Here is a 21,537-nt window from a genome sequence, read left to right on the forward strand (position 1 = left end):
TTGGCAATGGGCAGGTTCAATACTAGTATAAATTTAATGGGTCAAACTTCTGGAACCGGAGTGGACAGTCGGCCGCCGGCAAGCTTTGACTAGAACGGCCGGTAATTTAACTCATGCGGCACGCCGCCCATGTTTTCCTGAATTCTGTATGCAATTTCCAGCATGCTTTCTCAGCGTTTTTCCTTGTACCTTGGCGGTCGGGTTAGTCCGAATTGAAACTTTTGCACTTGGGTAACTGAGAATTCGGTTCAGAAAGCTTGAATTTCTATGTGGGCACTCTTCATTACCTTCTGTCAGTTAACCCGCCTGCCCTAACCTTAACCCATCTACCGTCCAAACATGCTGGACCATTTGGGCTCTTTTGCCCATGAAAGTCTGCTTCAGCTAAGGAGCCTGCAGGTGACCACAGCTGTGGTCCTAGTGCTGCTCTGTGCTGTGGTGGGAGCGCTTCTTCAATCCAGCAGGAGGAGCATCAGAAAGAGCATCAATAATGAGGACTCTGTGAGATCTGAGGACATTGTGGGCAAACTGGGCAACCTAGATCATGCACCTGCTCGCCGACGAGTGCGCGCAGCTTTCCAGAAGGCTCAGGAGAATCTGGATCACCCTTTCTTCAGGGTAATTAGAAAAAGCTTGCAAATTTTCCCCATCTTGTGTTTGTGATTTTTTAAGTGGTTGAAAAATGAATGCTAGCAAACCCACCATGCCATTCAAACCATAACAAATGGCTGGATTCCCATATGGGAGGTTCCATTATTACAGCCGTCCAGGCGGTGGCCTTATAGAAGACAAATCCCTTATGGCTGCCCAGATATCGACTTTTACAAAAGAAACTCAGGGTTAGTGTGTTTGCAAATTGAATGCTCTTGGGACGGGTTTGGAACCTTAGATCTGTGCCATCAGTGACAAGAGGCTTTCTATCAAATATCATAGAAATATGTGGCCTTGGGTTAGCATGCACACAAGAAGACATGGGCAGCGTTTTCTTGGCAAAAATTAACAATTTTATTGATCATGCCCACATCGCTTTCGCTTTCACTTTATTTACGTGCATTGCCAAGGTCTTGTCCACTCGTTACCTTGTGAGGTTAAACTATGTCAATGACATAGCTATGATGAGAGAGGGTGAGGTCATGGGGAGACTGTTTTCCTGACATCCTGAGTCACCGGGAGGAGAGCTGATGTGTTGAGAGATGTAATCATGGTGTTGTGTATGTGGGAAAGCATCTTAGAGGTGCAAGATATTGTGGTAAGTTAAGAATGCCACATATAATATTGTATGGTGTGTGAGTGTTGACCAAAAGAGTGGAAAAGAGAGTGCCACATGGATGATGATGTGTAAAGTGGGATAAGGCTAGAAGACCTATATCATTGTATGGTTCATTGTGAATGCAATAGAGAACATGTATTGAGTGTGCAATCTCTCTCTCTCTCTCTCTCTAGTCATGGAGTTTCTTGTGTGGTATAATCCACCTTGATTCTTATGCTTAATCTTGTGTCTATCACCATGATCAATCCCATATTTTTTTTGGGAAAAAAGATTCTTCAATTAGTTAAAGAGAAAACAGCTCCAAAGGGCTAAGTACAACCACGAAGGGCTAAATACAAACTCGCCTATAAGGGCGGGAAACAAGTGATCATAAGGGAGAGAGATGCTTCTCCTTTGGCCGGCCGCTCTATGAGAGGAGAAGGCTATCTCATACAGGGGGAGGGAGGGGAAATAACCACACAGGTGGTCTATAGTGCCAAATGGGGTCACCGTCTCTATTTGTGAGGAAAGGGCCAGGCCTCCAAAGTCTCAAGAAGGCTTCCCGCCTCCGCATGCGGTCAGAACCTCCTTGTAGCTTCCCCTACTGATTGCGGAGGGTGTGAATGATGTCGAGCCATATGCTCCTAATGGTCTTAGCTAACGGAGTGTGGATACCCTTGACGGCCTTGCTACATATAGCACGCCAGATGTGCTAGGCTGCTATGCTACTGCAAATCTCCCAGCGTTGGCATGAGCCTGGACGCCAAACACCTGTAGGTGGGGCCGTGATTGGTACTATTGCAATACGATGGTGGGAGACCTGAAGGGCATGGCCTCCCCATCCTCCTCTCATAAGTCCTGACCACTCTAGCCTCGGTGGCCCAAGTAACAGTACCCCAAGTGATAATCCAGATCGATTCCCTGTCCATAGCAAAGATGTGGAGAACTCGCTGCCAAATCTGCTGAGCCTTCGGGTAATTCCAAAGGCAATGTAGCTGAGACTCCTGGTGGTGGCCGCACCTCGAGCAAGCTGCTGACCGCCCTCCGACTGCCAGCCAAGTACCCACTGCGAGACTCCTGTGTGCCGTCCACCAGAGGAAGAGAGTGATCTTCCTCGCACGAAAGCTGTCCCAAAGTCTCTTCTAGAAATCTGAAAAGAAGCGCTTTGATAGGCCCTGAGACTGCCAATGTGCTGCTGTTGCCGGTGTGCCATCTATCTCTGACATCTGGATCTTGCGGCCGAGCCTTGCTGTATATGCAAAGAAAGGGGCATCCAGAGTCTCCACCCGATCTATGGAATCATGCCACGTCCACTCTCTAGGGTCCCATTGCAACCGCGTGAGTGGTTGGCACTCCCAAATCCATAACCGCCAAAATCTCTCCTTGACCACCTTGGCCGGTGCATGGATCTATATGCCATGCATGTGCCCGAAAACCAATCACCCTCACCCTCTGCAAGGTGCAGCCTTTGAAATCCTCCAAGGGGTGCTGTGATTTCTCTAATCTGCCATGTAATCCAATAGAAAAAGCGAGCAGATAACTGTCCTCATTTGCTCCATAGACCGCCACAAGAATATCGTATTTGGTGAACACGCCTAGCCACATCGGGGGGTTCGGGTCTGGAATAGGAGTCAGCCCCTCCAGAGGAATAGCTGAGTCAATGTTGATGCTGAGCCTATCTCTACCCCGGATCCGTGCCAGGCCTCTCTCCTGCTCCTCCTGAGGTAACTGCCTGTGTGCAACCCAATCTCCAAGAGACCTGGCTAGTCCCATGCTCAAGGTGCCCCAGGATATGTGCGGTTGGGCTCCTAGCATGTGGCCACTTGGTAAACGGATAAGGGATTCCAGATCAAAGGTTGCCGAAGCTGCTCCTCTGAGGCCACTGGAACAATCTGTTTGAGGGCTGGCCTGAGATGATCCCAAGCACGAAGTAGACTGGCTGCGAATCTGTCCTCAAAGGCAGTACTAAAACCACAGGCTCGCATCTATGTGAAGATCCATCTAGTACTCTGTGGCCACGGGCCTCCAAGGCTCGGAGGGTGGGCTGAAATCCGGGCCAAGAGGAAAATCCTTCCAAGGCTCACCACCGGGTTGGAGTCCTCTGACAATCAACTTGCCCAACATGGCACGACTTTGTATAGTTGTATCAATGAGACCTAGCCCTCCTCTGCTACGTGGCTGAATGATCACTCTCCATGCCACCTTGGCCCTGGCTAGCCTCCCATCACTTCTGGCCCACAAGAAGTTCTGGATCAAATGCTGTACTTGGTCAATACAATCCCGAGAAAAGGCGCAGTACGAGGTGATGTACCACTTTGTGGCAAGCAATACCTGGTTCGCCACCACCACTCTGCCTGCTAGGGATGGCCTCGCCGAGCTCCAGTAGAGAAGCTTCTTCCGAATACTCAGAAGACGCGGAGCGAGCTGCTGCTTGGGAGAGAGATCAATGCCAACTTGGCAGCCGAGACCATGCCTCCACGGTTGCAAGCCCACTCGTCAACATAAAACCTGTCCAACCGAGAGAGGTTGGGGCCAGTGCTCCACCTATCCGATCAAGAAAAACTAAGACTCCCAGGGCTGCACCCAAACTTTGGAATATGCCAAGGGTCTTGTCCCCTAAGAATCAGTATCATCTCCTCCCATGTAGAGTACTCCACCCCGGAGACAGTGGCTGTGCCACCTCCAAGTCTGCCCTCTGCTGCCTCTATCATGTTGAAGTCATTGCCCATGCACCAAAAATCATCCTGGGGAAGGGCCTGTCGGACAGTGCTCCAAAAGATAGCTCTACCTGCAGCCACATTCAGGGCATAAATGTTGAGGAAGCCAACACTATCCTCTCCAATTAGAATGGTAACCTACTGAGCACGTCCTGGAACCATGACTCCTAATCCTGTCACAGACGGCAGAAGCTGACGAGGTCCTGGTCAACAATGACTGGAAAGGTCTTCCAAATGCTGCCTCATATGGAGTCCTGCCAATAGTTGAAGAAAAAGAATCATTCAAAACAGCTTGAACTAAAGGCAAATATGATTCCCACTTACCTTGTTGATCGTGGACATAACACTTCAGCACATCAAAGGCCAACTGGTTGTATATCTCTGTCTGGCCGTCCGTCTGTGGGTGGAATGTACTGGAAAAATTCAATTTAGTACCAAAGTTATCAAACAATGCCCTCCAAAAATGATTGGTAAACTTGGCATCTCGGTCTGACAGTATGGTCCTAGGAATCCTGCCAATCGTGTACCAATGCCGAATGAACAACTGGGCAACATCCTTGGCTGTCACATTGGCCTTGTAAGGAATAAGCATAACGAATTCGCTAAATCTATCAACAATAGTTAAGCACTGCGTATTACGCTTACTCGGACTGGGAGGCAGATTCGTGACAAAGTCCATTGAAATGTCTTGGAAAGGACTCTCAGGAATTGGCAAGGATAATAACCCTATCTTCTTTCCACGAGGAGCTTTCACCTTTTGACAAATATCACAGCGTTGTACATATGTAAATACATCTCGCCTGATCTTTGGCCAATAATATTACTGTTCCAATTTCTTCAGAGTCGAATTCATGCCCCTATGACCACCTGTAATGGCGTCATGGGCATCATGAAGAAGAGCTGCCCTGAACGATTTCATGACACACAGTCGGCCTTTGTAGAAAAGCCAACCATCGCGTATCAGAAAGTGGCATGGTCCTGTGGCATCCAATGCCTGTTCCCATTGTGTACTAAATTCCTCGAAATTCGCGTACGTGTGCTTCATGTCATCTAGTCCTGTACCAACAAGATCGAGTCTAGTGGTTTGAATCGTAGTCACCTGTCCCTTCCTGCTCAACGCATCGGCCACTGGCTTGGCCTTTCCTGGAAGGTACTCAATCATACCACCGAATTGCTGGAATATTTGACTCCAGCGGTGTTGTCGATCACTCCACTGTGCACTTGGCATTGTCTGAATCCAGTGTAATGCCTGATGGTCAGTGCGAACCTCAAAGTCACGGCCATACAGAAAATGTTTCCAATGTTTCAAGGCCTGTATAATTGCTAGGAGTTCATGATCATAGACTGAGTAGTTTCTCTCTGCGGGCAGTAACTTACGAGACACCATTCTGTTGCAATACACCTCCAATTGCGATGTTACTTGTCAGAATACGCAGCGGAGATGATGACCAGATCTGGGAACTCAAGAGCAAAACGCAGTGCAGAAAATCACAGCACAAGAGAGAGAGAGATAGAGGCGTGTAACTCTGCTCTATATACACAAGAAGATCCCGAGTATGATACAAAAAATGACAAGGGGCTAGGGGCCTTTTTATATGGCCCCCCATCAGCAGTCGGCCTGCTGTAGGGCAGCTGACTGGACATCCACGACCTGCAACAACAGTCGGCCAGCACTGAGGGTCCACGACCTGTCTAGTTCCGTCGGCCAGCTCCAGAATGGGAACACAAACATGCTGATGCAGTCGGCCAGCTCCAGGGCAACTTCATTCAGGTGTGATTTTTCCATTTTCTTGGGCATAAAAATATCACATAATGTGGAGTATTAGAATATCAGGAACACAAACATGCTGATGCAGTCGGCCAGCAACTGGATCCTCCTGCCAACTCAGGTTGCCCCCCAAGCCACAAAAAATGGGAAAAAATAAGGGAAAAATGGGGGAAAAATACGGAGAGTGGGGAAAAATGAGAAAACACCTCATAAGGGCGGGCACACCCACAACAAAGGCCCTGGTGTATAAAAATAGACAGGAGATGACTTCTAACACCCCCTCTCAGCTCTTGGCTGTGAAACCAACCACAGGGAGCTGGGGTGCCGCCTGAGCAAATCCTGAGATAGCGACTTCGTGAGAAGAGGTCCACCGTACTGTCCTCCGTCGAACAGAACTCTAGCAAGATGTCATCAGCAACGATTTGTTCACGAACAAAGTGCCTCTGGATGACCATGGGTTCCTCCAGTGGAAGTCCACCCAGTGGAAGTCCAAACCTGCAATGCAACCTCTGCATCCTCACCACCTCACAAGCAGCCCGGTACTCTGCCTCTGTCATTGACAAGGCAAAAGATGATTGCCTCTTACTGCTTCGTAAAACTGCTCGTGGGCCTGAAATAGATCTCCTCGTGTCTGGATCTCCTCCCCAAACTGAGTCACGCCAACCGTGGAGTCGGACTCCATCCAACAATCCCCCTCTTGTGTACAAGAGTCCATGATCCTTCGCATGCCGCAGAAACCACAGGAAACGCAACCCTGCCTCCCAAAGAGTCATCCGCAACCATGAACTCAATGCCTCATCAGGAAGCTCCCGTCCAATCTGGTGTCCATCAACCAGATCAATGAACCATTCTGCTTCTGAGTCAAAGAGGCATCACACTGCTCACAAGGATCAACACCTGTTATGGTGCAAAACCAAGTCCTGGAAACCTGTTGAAGACCACGGAAGGCCTTCTGAAACCTGTCAACCACCTCCTCTGAATCTGGAACCACAAAGCTTGGAGTATGCACCTCCTTTTGCAAGTAATCAACTGCCACCTGCCTGGCTTTCCGAAAGGTCCCCGTGGAAAGAACATCCTCATCTATAGGAGGGTCATTGTCCCGAATACTACGAGACATCAGAGCATAAGTTACTTGTTCAGTTAAACCAACATCAGTACTGGAGAGTTCCTGCCAAGTGCTGCCATCTACTGGCAAGCTATCCACCATCTGGTCCTGGAAAGCCTGCACCTGCACCGTATCCACACTTAAGTGGCCATTACCAGACTGCCACTCATCACAAACCTGAGGACCTCGGAGAGAGAGTGCTGAAAGCTTGTAAACTCCATTCTCCACTCCGCCTTCCCAAACCACTTGGCCTGTTGCTTTGTCCCGGAGAGCAACAAAATGCTCATCAAACTACACCCGTACGCCAGTCTTGCAAACCTGATGCACTGACAACAGATGAAAACCAAGTGACGGAACATACAACACCTGGGAGGAATGCTTCCCCCCTCTGCCATCGGGAACTATCTCCATCCTGCCCTCACTGTGAACTGGGATAGTGGATGTATCCCCAGTAAGAATGTGACCAGAAAACCTGCAAAGATCCTGTAAACCGGAACGGGAAGGAGTCATGTGCCTGGAAGCACCACTATCTAGAATCCACTCCCGAGTATCCGTTGCGGAGAGTCCTCCAATCTCCTCCCTGCCTGAAGAAAATGAAACATCAGTGTCCACCACCTCCAGGTGCACAAAAGCCGGAGTCTTCATGATTGCTGCTGAGGAATCTTCACCCTTCTTGGTCTTTCGCTTGGGACACTGCCTCCAATAGTGGCCTTTCTCGCCACAATCATTACAGGTCCTCTCTGCCTTTAGTTTCTCGCGGTCAGTAATGGACTTCTTCTCAGAAGACTTCTCCGACGAAGCCTTCCCTTTGCCCGTGTTACGGCCTTTCGACCGTTGGCTAGTTAAGGCCTCCGAACCTCCACCCTGAGGAGGGTTCGTGAATCGTTCCTCCATGGGCACAAGCTCCTCCCACGTGATGGTGCTGAGCTTGCCACTGGTAATCAAAGACGAGTAAAATGCTGAGTACTGAGAGGGCAAGTGTGACAGCAACGTTATGGCCATGTCCTCTGACGATATCTCCTTCCCAGCCTAGAGAACTTCCTGCTGAAGAGCCTGCAGCTTGTTAATATGCTCCTGCATCGTCGACGACTTTGCAGGGCTCATAACCCGCATCTGTACTTCCAAGGAAATCCTCTTCATGGGCGATACCCTGTTGTACAGAGAGGCCAAATGCTGCCATATAGCGTCATATGCTTTACATGATTGATTACCTGGGGTGTGCAGTTGAGAAAGATAAACGAACGGACCCTAGCGTTGACACGATCCCACATCTGTGTCTGAGCCTCCCGGTCCTTTCGGATCGACGGTAACTCCCCTTCCTCTACTTCCGGCCGTGGAACCCCAACAACGACGAAATCAGCGAGGTCGTAAGACTCCAGAACAGATTCCATCATAACCTTCCATATGCCGTAGTTGTTCCCGTCCAACTGACGGTCCACCGCGAAAGTGGGGAGTGTGGGGATCTTCACATGCCTCTCGGCCATCTCAAACAGATTTGCCATTGCGGGGATGTACTCTGAAAAGGGTGGGTGGGTGGGAACAAAGAAGAACTAACACTTTCAAGTGGCTGTCCAGCAAATCAGCCCGCCGTCCTCTTGCTTCTCCTCTTCCCGAACAGTCCCAAACAGTCCACCAATCAGCAACACAACAGTCCCCCTCTTGCTCACACAAATCCCAAGAACTATCTAGAGCCTAGGCTCTGATACCATGTAAGAATACGCAGCGGAGATGATGACCAGATCTTGGAACACGAGCAAAACGCAGTGCAGAAAATCACAGCAAAAGAGAGAGAGAGATAGAGGCGTGTAACTCTGCTCTATATACACAAGAAGATCCCGAGTATGATACAAAAAATGACAAGGGGCTGGGGGCCTTTTTATATGGCCCCCCATTAGCAGTCGGCCTGCTGTAGGGCAGCCAACTGGACATCCACGACCTGCAACAGCAGTCGGCCAGCACTGAGGGTCCACGAGGGTCCACGACCTGTCCAGTTCAGTCGGCCAGCTCCAGAATGGGAACACAAACATGCTGATGCAGTCGGCTAGCAACTGGATCCTCCTGCCAACTCAGGCTGCTCCCCAAGCCACAAAAAATGGGAAAAGATAAGGGAAAAATGGGGGAAAAATACGGAGAGGGGGGAAAAATGAGAAAACACCTCATAAGGGCGGGCACACCCACAACAAAGGCCCTGGTGTATAAAAATAGATAGGAGATGACTTCTAACATTACTCGCATCGGTGATCACCTGAAATGGTTCGTCCCACGAGGTAAGTGCTAAACAAGGCGCTTCTGATAAAGCCACCTTGAGGTTCTTGAATGCCTCCAACGCTCGTAGAGTCATTCGAATCTTTTGCCTTCTTGCCTTCACTCCCTTTAGCAGATCGGTGAGATCTGCCGAGAGGTTAGAAAACTTGTCGATGTGGGTGGAATATGCCTGGCATATACCCACAAATGATCTGATGTCATAGGCTGTCTGAGGTACTTCCCAATTGACAATCTCGGCCACTTTAGCCGGATCAAGTCGAATGCCTTCAGCACTAATTATGTATCCCAAGTAATGCGCCTGGAACAGATAAAATTCCGACTTCTTTTCATTGAGGTAGAGCTCGTTGCTTTCCAGCAACTTAAGGACTTTCTCCACATCAATGTCATGCTGCTCAACCGTAGCTGAAAATACTAGTATGTCGTCCATAAATATGAACACACACTTTCCAATCAAATCCCGGAAAACACGCATCATCATGCGGTTAAATGTAGCTGGGACGTTCGTCAAGCCAAATGGCATGACCACGAATTCATAGTGGGCCCGTTCGGTACGGAAGGTTGTCTTGGGGATGTCCCCCTCCACAATCCGCACCTGGTGGTACCCACTCTTTAAATCAAGTTTCGAGAACACCTTTGCTCCATTCAGCCTCTTGAGAATATAATCAATTCGAGGCATCGGGAATCTACTCTTGATAGTCAGCTTGTTGAGTGCACGATAATCGACACACAAACGGGAAGACCATCTTTCTTCTTGACAAATAAGATCGGTGCTGCAAATGGCGACACGCTGGGGCGGATGAAGCCAGCTTGCAACAATTCTTGGAGTTGGTGGTCCAACTCCGATTCTATTGCCTTGGAAAGGCGATACGGAAACGTGCTGGAGGGTTCCGAGCCTGGGAGGAGGTCAATCTTGTGGTCCTCCGGTCTGGACGGGGGGAGCTGGGGAGGGAGGTTGTCCCGAAGAAAATCTTCTGGAACTTTTCATGGAGAACCGAGTACTTCTCGGAAGCACTGGCCACCGTCTGGGCTGTCTGGATGTATATCATTGCACACTGTGCGCCTTTCCTGACTGCTCCCTTAGCCTGCAAGTGGCTTATGAGCGGAAAGTTCGGAATTCCTGGCTCACACTTAATGGTCACTGGGGCGTTTCACATATTCCGATTGATCTGGAACGTGTGCTTGTCCCACTTGACATCTGGAAGAAACTTGTGAAACCACTGAATACCCAGAATTATATGTGCTCCTACAAGAGGGGCAAACATAAAATCACGCACAAATTCGATGCCATGAATAACTAACTTAGTGAATGGGAGAAGGAAGAATTAGGGTTAGGTTAATTCATGTGGGAGACATACACAGAGAGAACAAGGGAGAGAGAGAGAGAGTTGTGGGGATAAGTCAACTCATCAAGTGTGAGTGTGTGACTCCCCTATCACACATGTATATTGCTCTAGTACACATAGTGCACTTAGTACATTAAAAGTACTAAGTGTACTATGTACTATAACTTATGGGCTTGTACACACTATAAGGGTGGGCATTATGCCTTTACCCCAACAACCTCCCACTTAAAGGCAAAGTGCCCTTAAGTAAAGGAAAAGAAAAATCAGCATGTACATGATAATATACAAGGCCATATCAAGGCTGAAAATGGCCTCATCCAATGCCCATCAAGTGTCTGCAATGAGCAAACCGCTCCGGAGGCAAACTCTTTGTCAACAGATCAGCCGGGTTGTCATCCGTATGAATCTTAACAAGCTGAATTTGCTTGTTCTCTATCACCTCTCTGATGAAGTGATACTTCACATCCACATGCTTCGTCTTTGCATGAAAGACAGGGTTCTTTGCCAACTGGATGGCACTCTGACTGTCACAATGCAACAATGGAATATTCCCTGTATAACCCAAATCAACCACTAACCGAGTGAGCCATAATGCCTCCTTGCAAGCCTCTGTGGCTGCAATATACTCGGCCTCTGTAGTAGATAAGGCAGTGCACTTCTGCATCCTGGATATCCATGACACAGCACCTCCTTTGAATGTAAATACATAACCGGTAGTAGACTTCCGGTTATCTGGATGACCGGCATAATCCGAATCCGTGTAACCATGCACTAATGCATCCTGTTTGCCAAAACAAATGCACAAATCCTGTGTGCCCTTCAGGTATCTCATGACACCTTTCACTGCTTCCCAATGCTTCTTGCCAGGGTTGGCCATGTATCTAGAAACCACTCCCACTGCAAATGCAATGTCCGGCCTAGTAGCAACCATGGCATACATGAGACTGCCACAAGCTGAAGCATACGGAATCTTGGCCATATCAGCCCTGCCACTATCTGACTGTGGGCTGTCCATAGCACTGAGTTTCACATATGGAGGCAAAGGAGTACTAGTCTTCTTCCCCCCGTCCATATTGAACCTCTGCAAAACTTTGCCAATGTATTCCTTCTGAGACAAATACAACACATGCTGATTTCTGTCCCGAAGTATCCGCATACCCAAAATGTGATTTGCATCACCCAAATCCTTCATATCAAAGGTTTCATGCAGCCTCTTCTTCAAGGCATCCATCTCTTTACGAGATTTCCCGGCAATCAACATATCATCAACATACAAGATGAGGATCAATAGACTGCCATCCAAAGTTTTCTTGGTGTATAAGCAGTGATCTATGTCACTTCTTTTGAATTTCTGGGATTTCATGAATGTATCAAATTTATGATACCATTCTCTTGGTGCCTGTTTGAGCCCATAAAGACTCTTTTTCAGCTTGCATACAAGCTTCTCCTTTCCACTTACTGCATAACTTGCATATATATCTCCTCATGGAGATCACCGTGAAGAAAAGCAATCTTCACATCCATCTGAATCAAGTCCAGATCTCATGCGCAACCAAAGCTAACACAGCTCTAAGTGTGGTCATTTTGACCACTGGAGAGAAGAGCTCCTCAAAGTCCACACCATATTCCTGCTTGAAGACCTTAGCCATTAACCTGGCTTTGTATCTTGGCTTTGCATCTGGTGCAACTTTGAGCCTGTAAACCCACTTGCATGGCAAAACCTTCTTGCCTGCAGGCAAATGCACCAACTTCCAAGTTCCATTTTTATGCAGAGAATCCATCTCTGACTTCATGGCACGCTCCCAAAGAGCCTTGTCTGCCCTCTGTAAAGCCTCCTTATAACATGAGGGCTCCCCACAGTCAGTGAGCATCAAGTAGTCAACCCCTGGAACAAACCTGTCAGGGGCTCTGGAGGGTCTTGTGGACCTCCGTACCCAATGACCATCATTTGCAGGTTGCTGTCCAGCCTGCATATCGCCTATTGGTGGCTCCTGTTCCATGCCATAAGGCTGAAAAATCATGCCCGGTATCTCCTCTAACTGTGGTATATCCATAGGGATATCTTCTGCCATCTCTGGCTGTCCATTTGGACCATTTTCAGCACCATTTAAGGGCTGGTTTTCCTGCTGTAATGGCTGATTTACAGCCCTTGGTTGTTGTCCATGATGTCCATCATCATCAAAGATGACTCTGCCAGGCTCCTGTTGCCTTGCAGGCTCCTTATACATGCATGTTTCATCAAAAATGACATCATTGCTGCGTATAATCTTTCTATTCACGGGATCCCAAAGTCTATACCCCATTTCACCTCTGTCACCATATCCTAGGAATATGCATTTGTGAGACTTAGGATCAAGTTTGGTGCGCATTTTCCTGCGTATGTGCACGTACGCAACGCAACCAAACACTCTCAAGTGCTTGTATGATGGAGGCTTCCCTGTCCATACTTCTTCTGGCACTTTCCCACCAAATCTCGTGTTAGGTGACCTGTTTATAAGGTGAACTGCTGTCATAACAGCTTCAGCCCAAAAACCATGAGGTAACGCAGCATGTGACAACATAGAACGGACCTTCTCCTGAATGGTCCTGTTCATCCTCTCTGCTGTCCCGTTTTGTGGAGGATCATAAGGAGTAGAGAGCTCCCTCTTGATGCCTTTAGCATCACAAAAGTCCTGAAATTGTTTGGACATATACTCTCCACCATTGTCGGAACGCAAAGCCTTCAGTGGTTTGCCAGTTTGATTCTCAACATGAGCAACAAACTTCTGAAACACTGAGAATGTATCACTCTTCAAACGAAGAGGATAAACCCACACCTTGCGTGTGGCATCATCAATAAAAGACACAAAATATTTTGCCCCTCCCAAAGAAAGCTGAGGCATCTCACATACATCTGTATGCACAAGCTCTAACTGAGCATCTTTCTGTCCAAGAGCTTTCTTGTGGAGGCACTGTAGTTGCCTACCATATATACAATGCTCACAAAACTGAAAACTTGAAAACTTTAGAGAAGGCAAGTAACCCAAACGAGACAATTGCTCCATTCCCTTGACACTCGTGTGTCCCAACCGGCTATGCCACATAGAAATTTCCGGCAGCTCGGTTGCATTTACATTAGCATGGTGACAAACACCTGCATGCATGAAGTAAAGAGTGTCCACCTTAGAGCCTCTGGCAACAACCAGTGAGCCCTTACTAATCTTCCACTTTCCACTACCAAATGTGGTAACATAATCAGCATCATCAAGCTGTCCAGTAGAAAGCAGATTCTTCTTGATCTCAGGCACATGCCTGACATCATGGAGCATAAGCTGTGAGCCATCTGAAAACACAAGCCTCACATCACCTCTGCCAAGAATCTTGCATGCATGGTTATCACCCAAATAAACCACTCCTTCATTGCCAGCAGTATACCTGACAAACTAGTCTCTGCAACCTGTGACATGAAAGGAGGCACCTGAATCAATGATCCACGAGTGCATACCATGACCACCTGTAAGAAGTGAATGGGCATCAAGTGAAGACGTAAATAGGACCTCATCCTCACTGCCACCTGCATGTGACACATTGATTTCTTCAATCTTGACTCCACTTTTGCCCTTTGGCTTTACATCTTTGGCTTCATCTTTCTCTTTGTCTTTGCCTTTTCCCTTTTCCTTTTGATCATTTTTCCATTTGTAGCATTTCTTTTTAATGTGTCCCTTCTTGCCACAATAATGGCATTCCAAATCCTTTTTGGAGCGAGACTTGCTCCTTCCCCGTTCTTGGCTTTTTCCCCTTTGTTGGGATCTCCCCCGTGCATTCATTGCATTGGACTTTCCAACAGAGTTGTTTTTCCTGTTCATCTCTTCTTGAAGAAGAGCACCCTCAACATCTGCATATGACAGCATAGCATGCGAATTGCTGGTGGCTGTCCTGAATGTGTCCCAACTCTCTGGCAAAGTGCATAACAGAAAAGTGGCTTTGAACTCATCGTCCATTGCCAACTTTTGATTAATGACCTGGCTGACAATACCATTAAACTCATTTAGATGGACTGTCATAGACGCCCCTTCCTTCATCTGAAGACCTATGAGTTTCTTCAACCAATACACTTTGCTTGAGGCACTTTGTTGGGCATACAAGTCCTGCAATCTCTGCCACATTCCCCAAGCTGTCTTCTCTTCACGAATGCTGAAAAGTAAAGAGTCTGACACAGATAACATGATAGTAGATCTTGCCAGCTCATCCATATCTTTCCACTCTTCAGCAGTAAGAGAAGCGGGCATTACACCCCTTTCTTTGATAGGCTTGTGCTGCTTTTTCTGGAGCAACACATTGTAGCACTGGGTTTGCCAAATATCATAATTATGCGAGCCTTCAAGCTTCTTGATGTGAAGCAATGAAGAGCTCTCACCTGTGGTTGCCATAGCAATATGCAACCTGTCAATGCCTGACTCCCTGCAAAATTGTGCAAACACTGCACCAAAAGCACACAAAGTGCTCACAGTTTTTCTCCCAAGCTTTATCTCCCACTGCGGAAGCAAGAATGCAACTTTTCTCCCACTGTTTGTGATGAAATCACCAAAATCTGGTTGCTGCAGATTTTGGACAGCACCTTAAATGTGCTCTGTTGCCCTTCCAAAGTACTGTACAGCAGTACCAAGTGCTCACCAATGATGTACCAAACCTGTACCGGCAAGTACAGCAGCTGAAATTGAACCTTTTCCTCACTCAAATCAGTGTACAGCCATGCCAAAACTTGCACAAAGCTGTGCCGAATCTGTACTAGCAGGTACAATAGCAATAAATGCTCTCTTGGCTGTCCAAATGAGTGAAAATCAGACTTTCACAGTCCCGTACACTGCATACAACAGTCCCGAATAGAAATTGGGCAAAAGCCCCTTGACTGCAAGCTGATTTCTGAGGATTCAAGGCATAAATGTCTTGCCTGCTGCTTTGCCAAGCTTAACAAGCATACAAACTTGAAAAGCCCCTTGATTTAAGATCAATTTTTGATCATACATGGTACATTGACGCACATGAAGGCATCCAGAGTGTTCACGATGCTTCCCCCTGACCACATATACATCAAAATAATGAAAGCCCCTTGATTTACAGGCACATTGAGTGCTTGTAAGGCATCAGCACATTATCCACAGCATCAAATGCGATCGCCTGCATGCAAATCAATCCAATCGGCACAAAAGCCCCTTGATTTGCACTGCAATTTGCTGCAAATTTTGCCCAAATGTGCGATTTCTCACATCATACAGCATGTATGAGTGCTTAATTGCACAATTACATCAAAAGCCCCAAATTTCGACATCCAATTTCCTGCAAATTGATCCTGATTGTGACCAATGTCACCCAATTTTGCCAATTTTGCTCAAAATTGAGCAATTGGGCACCTGTACCTGCTCAATTGATGATTGTACTTGCTCAATTGCAAATCCCAAAAAAAATTTGAAGCAGAATACCTTGTAATTTCTGATTTTTTTGTTGCAGAAAAAAGGGTTGATGCTGCTGCTGCTGCTGCTTTTGCAGAAATGGGCAATTGAAGGAGCTGCTGTGCAGGTTCTTGGAGGTGATCCTTGCTGCAGATTTGATGGCTGCTCCAATCAAGCTGATGCGTTTGCTGCTGTACGGATGACAGAGGGCTGGGCGACTGTACTTGCAGTTGACGGGTATTGTCGTGCAGAGAACGTGGCTTGGGCTGGTCACAGACGTGGCCCCAATCTAGCTTCGACGAGTTGGCGTCTCAAGCTGTTGACGCTGCCCAGCTACGTATCCGCCTGCTCCGCCTGCTTCGCTTGAATGCGCTGGCCTCCTTCAGGCTTGCCTACCTTCGCCTAGCGCCTAGTAGCCAGCGCTTGTTCGCCAACGCCTTCGCCCAACGCTTCTTCGCTCGCCTGCCTTCGCCTAGCGCCTAGTAGCCAGTTGAACGCCCAACGCTCGCCTTCGCTCACTTCAGTGGCTCGCTACACGATTAGCGACCAACGCTTGCTGCCTTGCACTATATTCGCGCTGTTGACGCCCGCCTGCCTAGGACTCATGTTGCAGCCGACTCCAGATGCGCTTATCCGCCTGCTGTTGTATGGACGTATGCTGCCCAGTGCTGACACCCCTGCATTCGCCTTCTTCTCCACCTGCGCCTGGGAGAGCAGCACTGCTTAAGCCAGCTGATAGCAGTCACAGGGTACCACCAGCAGAATGGCTCTGATACCAGTTGAATGGGAGAAGGAAGAATTAGGGTTAGGTTAATTCATGTGGGAGACATACACAGAGAGAACAAGGGAGAGAGAGAGAGAGAGTTGTGGGGATAAGTCAACTCATCAAGTGTGAGTGTGTGACTCCCCTATCACACATGTATATTACACTAGTACACATAGTGCACTTAGTACATTAAAAGTACTAAGTGTACTATGTACTATAACTTATGGGCTTGTACACACTATAAGGGTGGGCATTATGCCTTTACCCCAACACTTAGCACCTAGAGCTTCATACTTGACGCTCGTTGTCATGCCTGTGCTAAAACCCTCAACCTGTTTGTCCACCGAAGTCAGATTGAAATGGGCACGCCTAGTGGCCTGTTCCGTGACCACATCCTTCGTGCTACTGCTGTCAAACAAGACGACTCTCTGGCCACCTATGTAGCCAAAGGACCTGAGCAATTCGTTGCGCTTATACTCCTGGTCATGGGCGCCCTTCTGCTTATCTTCGAGCTCCCGACTAATAATTGCTCCAACTGAAGCACCGAGGTTTGAAGAACTAGGGGTAGCCGCTGGGGTTTGTGTGGGAGCTGAGCTCACCACGGAAGTTGTGGAGGCGGCGGCGGCGGGCTTTGGAGGCTTCTTCGGACAATCCCAAGAAGTATGTCCTTTTGTATGACAAAAGAAACATCTACCCTCCTTCTTGTACTGAGAAAGCTCCTCAGCACTCAACTTGCCACTTGTCTTACTTGACCCCGCTTTCTGGTCTGGAGTAAGTTTAGACGCATTGTTCGAGTTCTTGGAGCCAGAGGCTCCCGGGCTCTGTCCTGGGGAAGACCCCGTCTGGTTCTGGCTTTTGCCCCCTGAGGCGGTAGCCCTAGGAGAAGCCGGCTGGGAAGTCTTGGGCTTGCCACCATTATGTTTCATTTTTGCACTCTGTGCAAGCGAGAGCGCGTCTTCAAAGGTGGCTGGCCTAAACATACGCACCTCCCATTGGATTTGCATGTCAGGGCCATACAAAAACTGCCCTTTCTTGTCCGTATCAGATAAGCCTAATTGCAGACATAAAGTCAAAATTCTATTGGCAAACTGAAGGATTGGTTGCGCGTTCTGACGCGCTCCCTTGAACTCGTCTTCGAGTTGCTCAAGGTAGTGGGGCGATAGAAACCACTGCTTAAGGTCGCGGACAAACTCGTCCCACACATAAGCTGCCATACCTAATCTGGTGTGGGCATGAGCCCACTGAGTCCACCAAGGAATGGCCTCACCTTCCAAGTACCAACTGGCTAAGATCACTCTGTCAGTATCTATTTTTCTAACTGCGGCAAAGTAAGCTTCAAACTGATGCAACCATGAATAAAGAGTTGTGGGGTCGAGTTTACCATTATACTTACTGAAGTTCATTTTCTCGGGAAAATGATTCGAGGGCGCCGCCGGTGTCAATCTGGCGTCCAAAGCTTTGAGGTAACGCTCATGTTCCATGCGTTGCATGGCTTCGTCTTCTCGTTGTCGGATCTCCAATGCACGCATCTGCAACTCAAGCAAAGAGCTCGGCTGCGGCTGTGACCCCGCGAGAGGGTCCCTGTGTCGAGGATCTGGAATCTGGGATACGGAAGGACAGGGAGGAGGAGATGGAAAACGCGACGCTGGAGAACGGGTACGCTCTTCCAGAGCCAAGATCTGCGCCTTCTGCTCATCCAACTTGGTTGTCTGTTCTGCGATTGCTCGCATCATCTGCTGGAACACTCTAGCCTGGTGCCCTAGCTGGGTTGCCTGGTGCACTCTGGTCCCATGGTTCTTGGTCTCTCTCGTCGTCGAAGCTCGCCATAGCAGGAAAATGCACTTCCTTTCCGGAACGCAATCTGACCATCCACTATCTGTGTGGGAGACGTCCGGAGGCTGAAAACCAACCGTCCTTCGAGGGACAGGAGTCACTCCGAAAGGGGTAGTCCACCTGCGTCTGAAAACCAACCACACGAGCGAGAAAAAATTCTGGTTTCTTTGCTGAATCTTTGCACTTGAAGTAGGCTGTGATACCACTGTAACATGCGGAAGCTTGGGAGAAGAATCGGTAACTTTAATGCTTAGAAATCAGCACTCTTTTCGCGACGGAATTAACGCACAAACTGAATGAAGATGTACAGAAAATAGAGAGAGAGAGAGAGAGAGAGAGAGAGAGAGAGAGAGAGAGAGAGAGAGGACACGGTATTGGGTCCCAAATACCCTCTGTAGGGCCCCCACCACGGATGGTGTATTTGCTTTATTAGAATGATGTAAATCTGAAAGAAAATATAGAAATCCTTGACCTTTCTTGGCTGGGAATTCCCTGCCCTTGACCTGCAGTCCTTCACCCCTTTGCTTAGCACCTTCTTGGCTTGTCTAGCCCCTTTATGCTTGAGCTCTTGGTGAGAAATGAGATGAACAAATGGGATTATGGGCTCTCCTATTTATACTACTCCATCTAGAGCAGTCGGCCAGCTGAAGTCCAGGCAGCCAGCATTAAATGTCGCACTACTGAATAATTCAGCATTTAATGCTGAAAAAAATCACATAAATTCCATAAAATGCTGCGCATCGTTCCATATATGGCTGGCCATCATGCGCCTGATTTTGGATGGGCTGGACAAGGCTTTTGCAAACAATTTGAGGGCTGGGCAGCCTGTATGGGCTGCCCCATACCTGCCCTACAGCCATACAAAGGCTGCATCTCCTGAATGTCTGCCTTTAGCCTGCCCCTAGGGCTGTCCTACAGCCCCTCCATGGCTGGTGGGTTCAGCCAGGGCCTTCCTGGCCCTCATGGGGGTGGTTTCACACCATCCCCATGCCCACACTAAGACTTGGGGTAGCCCTATGGGCTGGCCCCTTGTTCTAAAAGCAAACTCTAACTAACTACACAGTGATCTGGCATCCGGTACCATACCAGATACACAGAATCACTGACATCATTCTAGAGGGAGACTCACAACGCGGACTGGCACTGTTTCATGTGCAGGACAGTGCACACCTGACCTTAGACTCCTGTGCAGGACAATGCACACCTGACCTCGAGCAACTGAGATGGATCCTTGGCTGACTCGTCCCGGACTGGGCTCACATGGGACCAGTTCACCATCCCAGGTCCTGCACCTTCTGTACAGATATGTCTACGTGGCATCCAAGTGCGGGATGCACGTGACAAGTCTCCTCAAACCTGTCTGTCTCTTCTGTCGGAAGACATCGGAAGCAAGGTGAAGACTTTGATGGCTCTTTCACAACCACAGTGGTGGCAAGCCATGGAAGTAGAGATGTCCTCTATTGAGAGGAATCACACTTGGTCTTTGGTGCCATGACCTTTCCATCGTTGTGTGATTGGTGTGAAATGGATTTTCAAAGTCAAGTTTCATGTAGATGGTACTTTGGACAAGTACAAACTTGCCTTGTTGCTTGAGGATATGCTCAGAAGGCAGGTGAAGACTTTGATGAGACATTTGCTCTTACAGCCAGGTATACCACCATCAGGATTGTTTTGGCTCTAGGTGCACACTTCAGATGGCCTGTGTTCCAGATGGATGTAAAATCCACTTTTCTGAATGGAGATTTAGAGGAGGAAGTTTTGTGATTCAAGGACAAGACACATGTGTATCTTTTGAAGAAGGCTCTTTATGGTCTCAAACAAACACCCCGTGCTTGGTATCATAAGATTGATGCCTTCTTGTTATCTCTTGGCTTTGCGAGGTCATATGCAGACAACAATCTCTATGTGCTTCTTTCTGATGGGGATATTTGTGTCATTGTTTTATATGTTGATGACCTCATCCTTTCTGGCTCAGATACTGAGTTGGTCACACAGGTTCAGTCCAAGCTTTCAGAGACATTTGAAATGACTGATCTTGGCCTTTTGGATTATTTTCTTGGGCTGGAGGTTTGGCAAAAAGTCTTCATTTCTCATTAGGAGAAGAAGTTGCTCTCACTTTATGGCTTGCCAAATTGTACACCTCTCTCTTGTCCCATGAATCCCAATGCCAAGTTATCCAGGGAGGGATAATACACCCTTGGTGGATTCCACAGAGTACCGGTAGATTGTTGGCTCATTGCTTTACCTTGCTAACACCCGTTGAGATATCTCCTATGCTATGAGTGTTCTCAGCCAGTTCTCATCAGCCACTCGAAGGTCTCATTGGCAGGCAGCCTTGAGAGTTCTTCATTATCTTCGAGGTACTTCAGATTATGGCATCACCTATTCCAATGGTGCTGACTTGGTTGGTTTCACAGATTCTCATTGGGCAGGTTGCATTGATACTTGGAGATCTACATTTGGATATTGCTTCATGCTTGGTACAATATTAGTTTCTTGGAAGTCTCAGAAGCAAAGGACTGTGACTGTTGCTACTTCTTCCATCGAGGCTGAGTACAAATCCTACCTTCTCTCCTCCACTGAGGCACTTTGGATTCATCAGATTCTAGAGCATTTGTGCTGTGCTGACACTTTCCTGGTTACCATCTTCTTGGATTCTCGGCTGGCCTACTGTTCTACCAAGGACAAAGTGGTTGATCTGTTCACCAAACCACTTCCGAGAGCTACTTTGGAGGTGTTACTCTAGCGTGTTGGTATTGGACCGCCCCTCTGGCATTGAAGAGGTGTTGGAAAATATATCATCTCAAGATGGTCTACATGTACCCTAGCATGCTTGTACTGGTCATTTCTATGAGGCCTTGCATTAGCATAACTGCTGTCAGCCTGCTACAACTGGCCGACTGGCTCATATGGGAGATATATAAGGGTTCACACCCTTCTCATCATTTCCCATCTCATTCTTGCATACTTGTTGGAGGTCATTGGCTGTTGCAACAGTCTCTTATGCTTTTAAGCACCTACGGGCTTCCCTCGTGCTCATTTTCAGCAATAATCAACTGTCT

At 47.9% G+C, this 21,537-nt stretch overlaps 1 protein-coding gene across 1 annotated transcript in view; it reads left to right on the plus strand.

The window, feature by feature from the left end:
• The first annotated feature begins 185 nt into the window (after positions 1 to 185).
• Positions 186 to 21,537, plus strand: part of LOC147603249 (caffeoylshikimate esterase-like) — a 29,147-nt gene continuing 7,795 nt past the window's right edge. The window contains exon 1 of the mRNA XM_086796785.1: positions 186 to 618. Within this exon, the coding sequence (XP_086652911.1) occupies positions 340 to 618 (279 nt within the window). The 5' untranslated portion in view covers positions 186 to 339. The remainder of the gene's footprint in view (positions 619 to 21,537) is intronic.

Source organism: Cibotium barometz, chromosome 64 (assembly GCF_041138505.1).
Source record: "Cibotium barometz isolate CiBa-2024 chromosome 64, ASM4113850v1, whole genome shotgun sequence".
Taxonomy (NCBI): Eukaryota; Viridiplantae; Streptophyta; class Polypodiopsida; order Cyatheales; family Cibotiaceae; genus Cibotium; species Cibotium barometz.